This window comes from Helobdella robusta, assembly GCF_000326865.2.
Source record: "Helobdella robusta unplaced genomic scaffold HELROscaffold_42, whole genome shotgun sequence".
NCBI classification, from domain to species: domain Eukaryota; kingdom Metazoa; phylum Annelida; class Clitellata; order Rhynchobdellida; family Glossiphoniidae; genus Helobdella; species Helobdella robusta.
The window spans coordinates 1,095,125-1,112,176 of NW_008704981.1; the positions used below are offsets into that span (position 1 = coordinate 1,095,125).

Consider the following 17,052-nt stretch of genomic DNA (forward strand, 5'->3'; position numbering starts at 1 on the left):
ATGCCTGGACATATCGCTTCGACTCAATGGAGTATAACGCAGATAAGCAACAACATCAACATCAACGACAACAACTTGTACAATATGTACAACAACATCAACAACAACATCATCAAAAACATCATCAACAACAACAACATGTACAGTATGTACAACAACATCAACAACAACAACATCATCAACAACAAGAGAAACGATATACACTACAACAACAAACTCATAAGCAAAGTTTGTTGTCCAGTCAACAACATCACCGTATTCTCTACCAACAACAACAACATCCGTCGACAACACAACTGACATACTTGCAACAAAAACAACAACAAACGTACCAGAAACATCTTCAAGAAATACTATATAACAAATACTACCAACGACAACATCAACAACATCATCATCAACAACAACATCAACAACAACAACAAAATTCTCATCATCAACATAAAAAACATCAACAAATTATCAATCAAGAACAAAAACATTACACCAACAAAACTCAACAATACCACCAGCATAAACAACACCAAAAACATCAACAAAAACATCAACAACAACAAAAACATCAACAACAACAACAAAATCAACACAAACAAGAATTTAAAATATACAAGTTATCAGATAACGTTTATTCACTACTGACTACATTCCGCCAGCCATTCCTACACAATACTGCAACATGGGCAAGTAGTAGAAGTGCATGTTATAAAGATATCAACAGGTTGGTTGGTTGGTTGGTAAGTTGATTGGTTGGTTGGCTGGCTGGCTGGTTGGTTGGTTGGCTGGTTGGTTGGTTGGCTGGTTGGATGTTGATTTTTGGATAGCTATATAAAAAAGTTTAATTTTTGACATTTTTTTCTGACTTGGCCAATAAAACTGATTAGTTAGTCTTTTCCAATGAATAATTTAGCTGTTAATTTATTATCTTTGGTCGGTTGAATTATTGTTTGTTGTTTACGATGATGTTGTTGAAAATGATATTGTTGTTGTTATTGTTGATGTTTATGTTGTTGTTGTTTTAGTTGTTGTTGTAGATGTTGTTGTTACTTTTTTAGTATTCTTGCGGTTCAAGTTAAAAACATTAACGGCATAATTGAAATATTAAAATACATCATTCTAGATTTCAGCCAGTAGATGAAATTCTCATTAACAACGAAATCAACAACATCACCGAACCAAACATCAACAACATAAATGACATTAACAAAAGTACAAAACCCAACAACAACAACAGCAACAAAAAGATTCTGAATGTGACAATAAACAAAAGACTTCAAGATGGCGGATTTGAATATCACGTGACCAGTAACAAGGGACTTCCGTTTTTGAAATTCTCCCTTCCCGGTATGTTATTTCATCGTTTTTTTATTCTTCTTCTCTTCTACTTTTTATTTTTACTGTTATTTTTTCTTTGGATTACTCTTGACTGCACCTATTTCTCTATTATGATGTTAATTATTCAATTTTTAATTTACTTTTTATTCATTCATTTCTCGATTCGTCTTTTTTACCAAATATCTGTCACCATTCGCTTTGCCTTTTTTTACAAATATGTTTTTCCTACTCTCTCTCTCACTCTCTTTCTTTCCATCTTTTTCTTCTATTTAATGTTTTCTCTCTCTCTCTCTCTCTCTCCATCTTTTTCTTTTATTCACTCTTCTCTCTCTCTCTTTCTCTCCATCTTTTTCTTCTATTTACTCCTTTCTCTCTCTTTCTCTCTCTCTCCATATTTTTCTTCTATTCACTCCTCTCTCTCTCTCTCTCTCTTTTCATTTTTTTCTTCTATTCACTTTTCTCTCTCTCTCTCTCTTTATCTTTTTCTTCTATTCACTCCACTCTCTCTCTCTCTCTCTTTCTATGTTTTTCTTCTATTCACTCTTCTTTCTCTCTCTTTCCATTTTTTTCTTCTATTCACTCTTCTCTCTCTCTCTCTTTCCATTTTTTTCTTCTATTTACTCTTCTCTCTTTTTCTCCATTTTTTCCTTCTATCTTTCTCTTTCTTCCTTTCTGTGTGTGCGTAATAAAATTAACTTCTGGCATATTATAAAAACGGCGGGAAAAATATAAGCACGTTAAAAGATGGCATTTCATAACATTAGTAATGGCGACGGTCTCTTCTCTATAATACTTAGGTTTCATTTTTTCGAGTTTTATAGTAGTAGTGGTATATTTATAAATAATGTAGTAATAGTAGGGGTAGTAGTAGTAGCAGTAGCAGAAGTAGTAGTAGGAGTAGTAGTAGTAGTAGTAGTAGCAGTTGTATTAGTAGTAGTAATTGTAGTAGCAGTAGCAACAGTCTTAATTTGTTTTATTTTCTGTATATTATAACTTTTTCAGCTGAAATATTTATTTTAGTGCAGACTTTATTTAGGTGTTAAAAAATTGTTTTTTGATGAACTTGGTTCTTTAAAAAAAATCCAATGTTGATTCATTTTTTTTTTTATTTATTAAAATTATCATCCTAAATATTACAATTTGTCAAAACTTTAGCTGTGGTGTACTTAGTAACAGTAGTAGTAACAGTAGTAGCAGCAAATTCAGCAGCAGCAGCAGTAGTAGTAATAGTAGTAGTAGTGGTAGTAGTGGCAGCAGCAGTAGTAGTAGTAGTAGTAGTAGTAGTAGTAGAAGTGTAGTAGTAGTAGTGTAGTAGTAGTAGTAGTAGTAGTGTAGTAGTAGTAGTAGTAGTAGTAGCAGTAGTGGCAGCAGCAGTAGTAGTTGTAGTAGTAATGCCATTGTTCTTTGTATTAGTATTAGTAGCATTTCAGCATCGTCATCGTAAGTAGCAACAGTAATTTTGTTAAAAAATGCGAGCGTTGATGTGAAACTAAGTGACGAATGTCAATCATTTTTTTCTCTTTTTTGTTTCTGTGTTTTTTTTTGTTTTTCAATCCATTGCACTAAATTTTATAAAAAAAAGTTAATTTTTCATACTTTTATAAAATGTATTTTATTTGTTTGTATGTATGTGTATGTGTATATCTTTACATTTGTTTGTATGTATGATTGTAAGAAAGAGTTTGTATGTATGTGTTTATGAACATGTGCAAACAGTAGGCAAACACGTACATACAAACACACGTACACGAATTTTTACGCGCACGAACACAAACACACAAACACACATTCAAACACACACACATACACATACATACAAACAAACAAACACACACACACACACACACACGCACAAAGAAAACCGATCCGCATTAAAATGGTGGTTTCAATTAGAAAAGACAGCCAACAACAACTACAAAGTATCAACATTCTTGAGCCATTACATCCAAACCGTTCTTCACATTTCTCGCGATAGAAAGTTCGTCAACATTGTTGTATCAGGTTTGTTTGCAGTTGTTTGTAAGTGTCTGTATGTGCTTGTATTTGTGTGTATGTTATGTTTGTGTGTATATGTTTTTGTATGTGTTTATATTGTATGTGTGTATGTCTATATCTTTCGAATGCATATGTGGGTGTGTACAGCTGAATGTGCATCTACTCCTACAAACAAAAAGATTCAAACAAACACACATATACATAAACATATACAAAAAACATAAACTCGTTCTTACACACATTCACATACATTTACACACCTTCACACACACATTCACACACACACATTCTCACACACATTCACACACTTTCACACACACACTCACACACATTCACACACACATTCACACATTCACACATACATTCACACACACACATACACACACATTCACACACACCTTCACACACACATTTACACACACACATTCACACACACATACACACACACATTCACACACACATTCACATGCACAGGCCGCATGACAAACTGTCCGGCTTACATGAAGATTACAATTTTTGATCTAACCAATGAAGAGCAAATACTGGACGCTGACGTCCTCTTAAACTGCCCGCCAGTCTTCAACATCACCTTCATCATCTCCTATCCCAAAACTATCTCGAAACCGCACAAAGTATTCAAACTCGTTTTAACCGATGTTACGAATACCGAATTCGTTTCGTATTTATCTTGTGTCTTTGTCGGTAATGGTGGTGGAAAGGATTATGAAGATGACACTTTGAATGGTGATGACGGTAACCACAACGATGACGTCAGAGGTGTTGATGTTAATGATTATGAGATGAATGATTACTTTGATACTGGTGATGATTACAATGATGATTACAATGGTGATGAAGAAGATGATGATGGTGATAGAAGTTTTGTCGGTATTGGTAGAAACGAACTCGGTTTTGATATCGGAAAGTTAAACGAAACGAGAAACATAATAGCCTCGCAGTCGGAGTCAAAAATTTCAGGGAAACAATTAGAAGGCGGAGTCTATTTTGATTGGCAGATAAGCGGTGACAGAAGTAATGAAATCAAAAACAAAAACAACAATGACATCAGTAACATTTATAACCGCAACATAAACGACAACGAAATCGTTACATCGAATGCAGACAACAGAAACAATGTTATATATAACCAACGAAACATCAACGCTATCAACAACAACTATGACATCATCAACAACAACAACAACAACAACATAAATTACAACAACAACAACAACATTCATTCATCAATGGTGGCCATAGAGAACACGGGATCTTTTCAGACACTGGCATATCACGTCGCACCAGCCTGCCTTATTATCCTCAGCGCCTTAACACTGCACACGCTCACGGTTTACTTCTTCGTTAAACACTCACACAAAAATATACACCACGGCTACAACAACTGCCACAGCAGCTACAAAAACGACGACAGTAAACATAATTGCGACCACAGCAATGACAACAATATATCTGAATCGACAGCCCCATCGACAACAACCACACCATCACTGACATCAACAACATCAACAACATCAACAACATCAACCAGCCGACCACTTAAATTGATCAATCGACCGTTTTCGAGCAAACTTTATGTTCCTTACGGCACTGTAGATAAATTAGATTTTATTATTAGCGATTACCGAACCGATAATTACTCTAGCGAACGAGTCTGCCCGAAGAAACTTGAAGAAACTCCAATACTCTGGGGCAGAGCAGTTATCGTCATGTATGTAACTCTGAAAATTTTTTCTAGCTTCTTCTTCGCCTTAACGAGTTTGATTTTCTTCTTCCAACTGATGCTGATTGTGAATCACGGTAGGGATGTTACATCGCTATCCGAACGTATTCCGCAGCGAGTTCCGAATCTCGAGAGATCGTATTATTCGTTCGGTATGCAGGAAGAAAATCGGGATTACTCAAAAGAGAGAACCCGTGAAAAATTGGAAATAGATAATGAAAGTTATGCAAAAATGAAATTCAATCACGCATCCAGCTTAAAACCACGCCGGCTAAAAAGTAAATGGAGAAAATTTTTCAAGACGAAGTTAGCGTGCGAGGCATATCTAATGGATGTGATGAAGTTTGCAAGTGAACAGACGATGAAATCATTTGATGGTCTTTACGAGACAATGCAGCCTTCAAATGCATTCAGAATCTCAATGAATAGTTTTGTGCCAGACACTGAAATGATTCGTGGAAGAATTTCAACGGCGTCACATGATGCTGTTGTGGATGTTTTTGATGGAACCGCTAAGAAACAACTTGCGAAGGGTCACAGGCGGTGGTCAGAAAATTATTGGCTGAAGAGGTGGTTCATGAAGCATGGGAAGTTGAAAAATAAGAAATTTGTTGATTTACAGAAGATAGCAGTTTTGTTAAAAACTTCAAAATGGATGCTTCATAACTGGTAAGTAAATGACTATATTTTTTATTTTCGCATATTTTTTAAAACAAATCCGCTAAAAAACATGAAATTCGATTGATTGTAAACAGTTTTATGTAAGACATAATTTTTGAACAGTATTTTAAAATATTCAGATTATAAATTGTTTCAAAGGTTAGAAGCAGAAGTGCAAAAGATTGAGTTGGCCAAGAGGACAACTGTCAACCCATGCGCTGAACAAGCTATTAAAACGTCCTTGAACCCATCCATCAACCCTCAAACACCTCGACATTCCTTCCGTTCACACTTCTCCAAAAAACAGAATCAATTCTTGACGAAGGAAATAAAAGCAAAAGTTAATTTCTACGAACATCATCCTCTTAACATTTCGAGAAAGAATGAGAAAAACGCAGACGCAACGAATGAAGAGGGCGAAGAGGACTACGATTATTGCAAATTAGAAAACTTTTCGAGCACGCTGCAGCCAATCTTTGTAATTATAGATGTTTTGCTCTTCATTTTCCGCATGCAACGCTTGTTTTTTATTTTCAATTTGAGCCAGGCATCATCATCCAGAAGTAATAATCGGCCTGGCTCATCGTCGACGCCACAAAATAATGACCTCCCCAGCCGATCTTTGAACGTCTCTAGCGAGCGGTTACTGCAGAGAAATAATAATTGCTCGTCCAACGACATCGTACGTCGAGATCGTCAACCGACACAACATCGACGACCGCATCAGCCACAAACACCTCAGCCACAAACACATCAACCACAAACACATCAGCCACAAACACATCAGCCACAAACACATCAGCCACAAACACATCAACCACAAACACATCAGCCACAAGCACATCAACAACATCAATTGCAACATCAACAAACACATCAACACCAACATCAAACAAAATATCAACAAAATGTTCATTCAAAGAATGTTGAAAATGAAAGCCAGCCAAACCGTGAAGCACGTAAAATTAATTCAGCAAGCGAAACTTGCCAAAATTATCGATCAACAGTAAACAGCGAACATGCAAAAATTGTTGATACAAACGAAGTTAAGAAATTGTTAAAAGCCTTGAAACCGCCACACAAATACATCAACAGCAGACAGAAGAGAATTAACCGCGCCTCCCTTCTGAGTCGTGCAGTGATGGGACTGGAGAGAAATTCCAACCTCTTTACATTCGTTGTCCTCATCAGTGGGACATCTATGCTGCTCTATAGCTTGCACCAAACTGTAGAACGTTTGATTTATATTTCACTAGCTGACGACAGCGTGTTTCTAGTCGAAGATGAGTTTGGATTTGTATGGAGAACGTTCAATACGAAGGAGCATCTATCTCCCGGGCCCGATCAAATTTCATCAATCTCAGATGAAAGAACTGACTTGAAATTTATTTGGTCCTACTTGCTGCTGCTGAAAAACCAAAGTGCAATATTATGATTTGCTGTTTTGCGCCTGTTGTTTTGTTATTGTCGCTGTTGTGTTGTTTGTTGTTTTGGCAGATGTATGCAATCAAATATATTTTTTCACATTTGTCACATCAGATTTTACTGCTCTTTGTTCTTTGCGTTTGCTTATTAAGGCCATATTTTTGTGTTTTATGTAAATGTTTAAAGTTAATTTTGTTGTATCTTGTGAGGCCTAGTTTAAATGATGGTTGAGTTTTATCTGACTATTCATACTAGAAAGCAAGCAGGCGTGCATTAATACGAACGCCAAAAGGCACGCTCGCATCTCTGCATTACATTTCAATACATCACAAAACACTACAGCATATTACATTAAAATACATCACATAACATTACACAACCTTGCATTACGTATCACTACAATACATGAAGTAATAAAAACAAAACAGACGTAAGAAACAAGCGAATAGGAGAACAATAAAACTGAAAAGCACAGACGTACTTACAATTTTGAAAACAGAGAAACACGACATGGCCTACATAAAATTCTAAAATTGAAAAAAAATTACATACATACAACTCCAAAATAGGGAAAAAAGGCATACATCTAATTCTAAAATAATCATTCTCGACGGCAGGTCCTAGCAACGATGTGGGAGCCATGCATCATTTACTGCCATGTGCTCTGGAGAGTAGAAATAAATTTCATAGACCAGATAACGTCGCTGCTAGAAACGGTAGGAGTCTAGATGCTAGATGTACTGCTACCCTACTCGAATGAATGAGTTCTTTTTTTTATTTTATTTTGTGGTATACTTTCGGAAAATTGAATAAATTGTTTTGGAAGTTAGATGAAAATATGTTAAGAGATGTTTTTTGATGTAATTTTTGAACAATTTTATTGAAAAATAGAGTAAAATATATTATGAAGATTAGATGAAACAAGTTTAGGAATGTCTTATGTCGTGCTAGCCATATTTCAAATTTTAAATGTATTTCACGATGAATCATTTCAAGGCATTTTCGTTAATAATATTTTTTCAGATATCATCACAGGCGCCTCTAGTTGTTACGAATTCTTCATAAAACTTCTGAGAACTTCAAAGAGGATGATCTCAACCATCATTAAAACTTTACTAGCAATAGCTTCGTTTTATTTTCTGACGAAAGTCTCAGAAATAATTCTACTCTCATCCATATTGAGAGATTTCAGAAGGAGCGTTCGCGGTCCAAGGAAAAGATTGACAAAAAGAAAAAAGAAGAAAATGAAAAAATTATCGACAGCCAAGCAAAATGATATTTTGTTTGAAAATTTAGAAAAAGCATCTGAAATTATAATAATCGACGCTGCAACGATTACAGAAATTACGGAAAATTTGAACAAATCATCGGCTTCTTCCAACACGCCTAGAAAATTTACTTCAAATATTTCAACGAATTCAAATAAAATACGTAGAGATAATGCGTTTAACGACTATTGTGAGACAAACGTATGACCGTTTGAAATAAATTTTTTATTTAAAAGAAACAACAGTTACAAATGTCGAATTTCATAACTGTTTCTTTATTACATTTCGTTTCAGAATATTTTTCTTGGAAACATTTAAAACGCCTGAATATATAGCAGTAAATATAACAAACAATGAAATTTAAACTTAAACAAAGAGTGAAAAAAAATGAAAAATAAAGCAAATATCTTTTCAAAAGTGTGAACTGTCATCCACTCGTTTAATTATTTCTTTGTTGTAATGATAAATTATTTCGTTCCAAAATGTCGGTTGATCTTTGTAGCAGGCATGAGATGAATTTCTCATGATGAAAATTTTACGATTTGGCATATTTTTCAAGTTAGCCAGGGCAAATAGGCCTATGTTTTTGTCATTTTCGCCAATCACAATGTACGTTTTTGCCTGAAAGTATAAATTTAGTTTTGAGTTCCACAGTGTGAAACAACATATTAAAATGATGACAAAACTTAAAAATTGGTTAATAAAACATTGGAAAAACTTTCCAAAACAAACTATAAAAAATAAAAGAAAAAATTATAATTTTTTATATCCTTACATCGCATCTGTGAAACTGAGCATGGCTGTAGACATTGGTGGCAGTCGGAGCAAGAGCAATTAGTCCATTGATTCTCTCCTTGCATGTTTCAGATTGTGGCTCCATAATGAAGGGCATGGAATATACCCCACTCATAGATGGGGTGATGAGGATCGGTTTTGTGATGTTTAATTCATTAAACAGGAGGGTGAGAAAGTTTTTTCGAGATTCTTCTGATGTCAGTCGACTGTTTGTGCTGTGGCCCCACCCTTTTTGTAATCAATTTTTTCATTGAAATTTGTTTTAAGAGATTGCCACACTTATGAAAAAATTTATGTTAACTGTGAGATAAAACAGTGCTTTTATTAAATGCAACCTTATTGAAGCACCTCAAAATGATAACCTGGAAGGTCAATGGCGATTGCTAACTGACCAAATGCAGCCACCAATTGTAATGTTCCCAATGTCTTCCAGATTTGAGATGTAAATGCAGCCCCGTGAAGGAAGAAGTATACAAAATCATATTTGATAGAAGGTTTTGCTTCCAGAGCTTTAATCACTAAGTGCTGAAATGTAACATATACAAAACATATAAATTATAATTAATGTTAAAAGTTAAAAATGGTTAGTCTTAATAATGAATTATTATTGTATTATTTATTATTATAAAACATAAAAGAATGATTTAAAAATAGTTAAAAACAATACATAACTAAGCTGAAGATGAAAAATGTCACCTTGTTGTCGACGTAGACCTTGAGCATTCTGTCAGAAATCCGAACTGATTCAGCTGCCTTCAAAATGTTGTCAGGAACTGGAGACAACTTGACCTCATTGTTGAACTCTGTTACCACATCTCTTCCGAGCGGTGGCTCACCAGATTTTGAAACAAAATGATAAGAGACGTAGCAAATAACGGACAAAACAATTAGAAAGATGACAATTGAGAATTTATTAGAGATGATTTTTTTCCAACAAGCTATGGAGAGCAAGCTGGAGTTCTTCAGTTTTTTGTTTCTGTTCCAGTGTTGGGGATTCGTGATGAATTCCATTTCAGATGCACTTCTTGAAAAATTAAAAAATATTTAGTGTCATATATCATAAAACAGAAAAAGAAATGCATTTACTTAACTTAAAGTTTAAGTTAAACATTTCGAAAAATTTAATTACTAACAAAGTTCACTTTTGTAAAAAAATTGAAAAGTGAATGGATGTTATAAATATCAGGTAAAAATTTGAATTTCATTAAAATTGATAAGCTTCATGACATCTTCAAGTATTCGACCTGATTTTTAATAACATTAAAATAAATCTTTTCAAAAACGCTTTCTTGTCATCATAGCAATCAGTAATTAATGTTTTCCGATTTTGTCTTTATACTATGACGATGACGTCATTTATATAGAACCGTGTTGGCAAATTCGAATTTAATTTGTAGCAATAAAATTGTTTTTTGCTTTTTGGGTATAAATTCAACATTTATCATTAAAATGACCGAAGAAGGCGATGGAAACATTGAATTCCTTCTAGAATGTTACGAAAAAATTAAAGCCAGTCCAAAGGATGCATCGAATTACGCGGAAAGATGCAGAGCCTTCATGAAACTCAAGCATTATTTCTACGCCATCGAAGACGCCAGAAAAATCATCAACGACATCAATCCGTCCTCACCACTCGGCTACAAACTTCTGGCAGAAATATACCGCCTGGCCGAAATATATGAAGAAGAAATTAAAGTTCTCGAATTTGGTATTTTAAGCTGCAACAGAGATCACCGCAGAGAATTCATGAAGTTGAAGAAAGTTGCTGAAAGTAAACTGGCCGAAAGAAAGATCGTAGAAAAGAATACATTTTACGCCTTTCTCTTGATTGGTTGTTTCTTGGGCATGACGCTGGCCATGTTGGCAACCAGGCTCCAGTTACTCAGTACAGTGATGAACAGAAGTCTGGTGTTTGTGCTAGTTTTGGGCGTTTTCGTATCGATGGCTGTGTTGGTTCACTGGGTGTACAGCAGGACGAGGAGGACTGACAGATACATGAAAATCCACCCACCATATGACGTCATCGACGACAACGACGAACTGATTAGAGCTCGAGACCGCGGAGATTTTGATTACGTCGGTCCGTCAGAAGAAAGTGATGACGACGATCATTTTCCGGTTGAAGATGACGAAAGTGGCATTTTCAAAAAAGTAAAATAAACATGTGAAAGATTATTTTATTCAATATTGGATTATAAACATTTACTGCATAAACGATATTTGGAGTCATCGAAATAATTGCACTAATGTTAAAAAATACAAACATTTCATCCTAAATAATAACAAATTGTTCCATTAAATCATCTCAACAAAATCCACATGATCACGAGATATTGAATAAAGTACAATATTCATTTCTATATCATGATGTGATTAATTAATTAATTAATTAAATAATTATAATTTCATTAAGTACTGGAACCATTTAACGTTAAACTATTTACAGAAGAAAATAGGCATAAATATATAACAAGAAAACCTAATTATAAATCATACATATATAAGAATGTTTGTACATTTGTGCGCCCGCGTGTATGTGCGTAAGAGAATTTCTATTTAGCGTCTTTGATTTCCAAGTTGTTGACGTCATAAGAACGAGACCCCAATGCCTAATTGCAGTCCCGGGTTTATACTGTTGAATATTCATTAATTAGTGATAAATTTAGTTTTGCAGAATATCAAATGGAATACTGGAAATAAATAGAAATAGACCTCAGGTAGTATCATTAGCCATGTAATTATTCATTTATAATACTTACTACTTTACATTATACACATAAAAATACGGTTGAAACAAGTATTATTTTCACATACATCAAACAGCAATATACAAATACTGAAAACTCTTTTATTCCCGATCTGATCATATATTGAAAACAATTAACAATAAAAAGAAATAATTTAAGAAATTAAGAAAATTAAGAAGTATAATAATTAATAAATATAAATTGGAAAAAGATAAAACAAAAATGTCAACCTATCATTTTCCTGGGCTTTCAATGGTATGCAGTAATTTGCCTCAACTCTTGCTATGCCTCCCAACTTAATAACGATCCCCAAGCCATAACTCAGTCTATATCCTTCAATTAACTCTTGGATGTTGTTCTTAAGAGAGAGTTCTATGTGAGTGAAGGAATAGTTTTAAATTGCGTGTGTGTGTGTATGTTTGTGTGTGTGTATGTTCGTGTGTGTGTGTGTATGTTCGTGTGTGTGTGTGTTTATGTTCGTGTGTGTGTGTCGTGAGTGTTTAGATGAATTGATGTGAAAATAAAGTTACTATGATTTAAATAATGTGAACGTGCTCTACTGCCTACACGGAACATCATATAACTGACTAGTAACCTCGGTTGAATGAAGCTAAGTTGCCAGCGTTTATGAAAAAGTGGGTTCTAAAATTTTCCCCGAATCCACCCTTGCCTGGTCTGAATGGGAGGGGGGTGTAGAGGTGCAAGCCACTGCACCAAAAAATATTTGATCCAAGAGAGCATCCTGAATGAATCGAATACTGAACTATATAATTAACTTTTCAAAATTGAAACAAATGAAAATTTCAAACAGTACAAACCAAACATGAAAACGATTGAAACACCCATGCACTGCATATCATATGAAGACAGACAGACAAACACACAAACAGCCAACCAGCCAGCCAACCAACCAACCAACCAACCAACCATCGATCCTTGGACCTACGCCCTTGAAGTTAAACCCTCTCAACGTGAGTGGACCACCGAGAAAAAATCGGTCGTGTATGGTCAGGTCCTGACTGGCCACGCCTCCTGAAAGAGTAAACTGTAACGTCTGCAACACAAAGAAAATCAAAAACTTCAACTCGGTGAATTAGTATTTATAAAAACCTTCCCCCAACCACATACATCTTACTTACTAAAATTCATTACTAAGCCCAAGTGAACACTAAAAAAACTATGCCCACTCTTATTTGATTTATTTATTACCTACATTGAATCTACAGACTTAACACTAAATTAAACGGCCAATTCAAAAAGTTGTAATCACCTGGCTAATTAATTAATTAATAATTAATTAATCAATTAAATAATAAGCTAATACAATGTTATTAAAAAAGAAATTAATTAATCAGACGAACAAATGAAACCTCACAGAATCAAGTGGGAGTGGCTGGTTGAGCTGAAACTCAGCCTCGTGCTTGCTGAATTTAACATCCCCTCCCAAGCCGCCTAACTCCTGATTTTTTTGAAGAAGAAGAGGAAAAAAAGAGAAATGAATGAGAATGAAATAAAAAATAATTAAATAAAATTAAACATAAAAACAATAAAAGAGAACCAGGTTTTGAACAGATGGGAAGATTACCACAATTCCAACCACAACAACTACATACATAATTATAATTACAAATAAATAACAATAATAATAATAATAATATACATCACAACAAAGATATAATAAAATAATAAAAATTACAAATAATAATAAGAAACGAAAATAACAACAATAATAATAATAATACTGACGGTACTAAATTTATAAAGTTGTCCAAATGTTGGTAGCACCTTGCTGTCTCTTGTGTCTGCACACCATGTATACTGGATAAGTAATTATTTTAACGTCATAATTATTATATTATTATTATTATTATTGTTGTTGTTATAATAATAATTATTATTATTAGTACCATTATTAATATTATTATACTACAACAACAGAGCAGCAACGACGGGCTTTCTCAACCAAAGAAACAAAAAATACAAAAAGCAACATCCTTAACAACAACAATGGTCAACAAAAGACGACGACGACCTTGACCTACTTTTAAACTAGATTTCAAACTGTGACCTGATTCTTCTCGGATAGCGAACGCAGTTGAACTGGAAAGAGCCTGCAGCTCCCTCCAAATCCCCTCCCACCTCAATGTGTGGCTGCCCAAGAAGTTGGAGAACTAATTTTAGGAATAAATTAATTAATTAATTAAGTTAGAGAAGTTGGAAAACTAATTTTAGGAACAAATTATTTAACTAATTAGTTAGCTGATTGATTGATTTATTTATTGATTGACTGACCGATATTGATTGATTGACTGACTGATTGATTGATTGATTGATTGATTGAGAAAAAAGCCTTACACTAAACAATAAAAAACTTCACACGATACACCAAACAACCAACTTGCTCACCTGACACACACACCGCAAAAGTCAGCAAACTCACGCCACACACCTCCGACTAGACCCACCTCTACACACCTATCTCACACACACACACACACACACACACACAAACACACACACACCAGCTAACTCACAGTATAATCAACAGCCAGACCCCTGTCTGTCTCCTTGTAGCTACTCCATGGAAATTCCCCACTCGTCTGAAAGACTGAGAACCTCAATCTGAATGTGAATGTTGATGCATGCAAATAAGTGAGTGAAATGAATGAATGAATGAATGAATGAATGAATGAATGAATGAATGAATAAATAATGAATAATTAAATGAGTGAATGGATAAATGAATAAAAAAATGAAAATATATATAAATTAAATACATACAGGCATATTCATCTAATGTGTAAACAATTTAAGAAAAAATGAATGAATGAATGATTGATTGAATGAATGCATGAATGAATGAATGAATTAATTAATGAATGAATAAATGAATGAATGAATGAATGAATGAATAAATGAATGAATATATAAATATAAAAACCAAATATTTTGATCAATCAATAAACCAACCAATGAATTAATCTAACAACCAACAAATCAGTTGATCAAACAACAAAACTAACAGCAAATGTGGCTCAAAGAACATTGGTTTGATGAGATATAAGTTAGCACCAATGGCATTAGCCGACCCATACGTGAACTCTGTCGCGACCTTCTCACCCCGGCCCCAAACATTCTCTAGCTTTAAACTACCAACCTGAAAGATATATACACGTATACATACAAACATTCAAACAAACATGCAAACAAACAAACACACACAACTACATACATACAAACAAACAAACACACATACACACAAATACTAACAACACTAGCAAAACTAACCATAGTACCTTCGTTAGTCCCAATCATTGTACTAAGACCTCCAGTAAGATAACTTTGCTCTTTAACTTTGTATGCGATGTCATACGCATTTGGAAGTTCAGGGCTATCTTGATCATTAATTAACATAATTTATTCACTAACAAAGGTAAATATTTTGTTTTTATTTGAGAGAAAAAAAATTTAAATAAATAGGAAAAATTATAATAGGAAAAATATTTTAATCAAGTAACTTACTTTTACTGACATCTATAGAGATTTTCATGTTTTTGAACAGACCCAGCTGCTCAAATTTATTTTTCGAAAGATTGATAGCACTAATCATCTGCAGTAGATCAAAATAAAATTCATGTATTGGGTATATACACTTTTATAAGTGGATGACATGATGGTATAATGGTTAGAGGTGTCTGATCCTATTTTGCAGTGACTTGATTCAAATGCACTGAGATCCCAAACTGAATAAGTGTTTATATAATCAGAGTATTCTAAACTAAAAAGTGTCTTTTTGTAAAAAAAAAAATTCAATTTGTTCATACTTCTTCAAATGTAGTAGCGGCGAACAAGGGTTTGATGTGATGCCTGACAATGTCATTCTTTGTCCTACCCAAGCCATTCACTTTAATTCTTTTGACATTAGCCTATTTGAATTTGAGAACATATTTTTAATAACAAAACGGGCCGGTAGTTTAATCTACTAATCTCTAATAGTCTAATTCATATGATTTTTTATTTAAAACTCTAAATTGAGTGATTTTTATTAGAACTACATCTAGAAATCATAAAAATGAATAAATTAGGAATTACTTTGACACTCGAAAAATCGACATTTTGACTACTTTCTCCCGCACCTTCCTTTTCCATTTTTTTAAGTTTTGTGATGTAAAAAACTTTTAAAAATAATTGTGAAGATGAGCGATAATAAAGCAAACTAAATTTTCTCCAAAAATAAAAAGTAAAAAACAAACTTAATTCCACTAAAAAATTTTAAACTATCTATTTAACGTGAAAATACTTCAAATCTTTAACAAAACTGCCATTTTGTCATAAAAATTGACTTTAAATGTTAACTTGATCACAAGTTAGACGACCTTAACAGCATAGATAAATATTTTGTGTTAGTTTAAAAGTAAGCCAGATTTAACAATGTGGTAAAGTAAAAAGTTTGGTATTTCAATTCCTATAGGAAAGTCAATTGAAGAACATTTATGTTGAAAGAAAAATTGATTGACAGTAATTGTTTTAAAAATACAAATTAAAATAACTTAAAAATTAATTGAAATTTTCAAGTAATGTTCACTAATTGTCAGTGTGGAACATGTAATCAAGTTACTAAATTAACAAATGGTCTCAAATATTTAATAAACAATTCAAAAAATAATAAAACATAACAATAATAACCATAATTTTTATCAATATCATATTGTATTATTATTATTATTTATTTCTGCTGCTATTATCATTCTCGTCATTTCTCTTATTATATTACACAAATGCACAAATACCAAAAACTTTTATTTTATTTTTATGAAAACAAATCTTTAAATACAGCTTCATAAAAATATCAATAACAAAATAATAATTTTAATCATAAACTATCATATAATATAATTTTAGTATGTTTATGTTTAAATGAGTAATATATATGTATATATTTATATGTTCAATAAAATTTTATGTTAATAACAAAAATAACAATAATACAAGCATCACAATGGATCATTAGCCGACCAATGGCATTGCACGAAAGCTTTTTGCACCTGTATTGGTAAAACCAGAGCTTAACACCTTTAAATTAAAGCAG

The 17,052-nt window shown here is 33.3% G+C and overlaps 4 protein-coding genes across 4 annotated transcripts; 2 read left to right on the top strand and 2 right to left on the bottom strand.

The window, feature by feature from the left end:
* Positions 1–8,628, top strand: HELRODRAFT_177385 (hypothetical protein; the record flags this gene model as incomplete). The annotated part of the gene is made up of 8 exons (XM_009025583.1): positions 1–228; positions 1,125–1,341; positions 3,190–3,333; positions 3,802–5,737; positions 5,888–6,410; positions 6,561–7,149; positions 7,771–7,869; positions 8,177–8,628. 8 exons carry the CDS (start codon positions 1–3, stop codon positions 8,626–8,628), a joined length of 4,188 nt encoding a protein of 1,395 aa, XP_009023831.1.
* Positions 8,629–8,832: 204 nt separating this feature from the next.
* Positions 8,833–9,678, bottom strand: HELRODRAFT_84811 (hypothetical protein; the record flags this gene model as incomplete). The annotated part of the gene is made up of 3 exons (XM_009025458.1): positions 8,833–9,042; positions 9,197–9,444; positions 9,579–9,678. Coding segments are annotated over 3 exons (558 nt in total), but the record flags the coding sequence as incomplete, so codon positions are not given.
* A 987-nt stretch (positions 9,679–10,665) lies between these two features.
* Positions 10,666–11,376, top strand: HELRODRAFT_177387 (hypothetical protein; the record flags this gene model as incomplete). Its single annotated transcript, XM_009025584.1, has 1 exon — positions 10,666–11,376. The coding sequence occupies one exon, from the start codon at positions 10,666–10,668 to the stop codon at positions 11,374–11,376; it is 711 nt and encodes a 236-aa protein (XP_009023832.1).
* Positions 11,377–11,381: 5 nt separating this feature from the next.
* HELRODRAFT_185880 (hypothetical protein) lies at positions 11,382–16,321 on the bottom strand. Its single transcript, XM_009025585.1, is given in 15 exon segments — positions 11,382–11,593; positions 11,606–11,848; positions 12,194–12,335; positions 12,559–12,705; positions 12,891–13,017; positions 13,339–13,422; positions 13,710–13,781; positions 14,006–14,134; positions 14,498–14,585; positions 14,987–15,120; positions 15,252–15,358; positions 15,486–15,573; positions 15,788–15,889; positions 16,056–16,138; positions 16,264–16,321. The coding sequence occupies 13 exon segments, from the start codon at positions 16,110–16,112 to the stop codon at positions 11,803–11,805; spliced, it is 1,323 nt and encodes a 440-aa protein (XP_009023833.1). The 5' UTR covers positions 16,113–16,138; positions 16,264–16,321; the 3' UTR covers positions 11,382–11,593; positions 11,606–11,802.
* Positions 16,322–17,052: the final 731 nt, after the last annotated feature.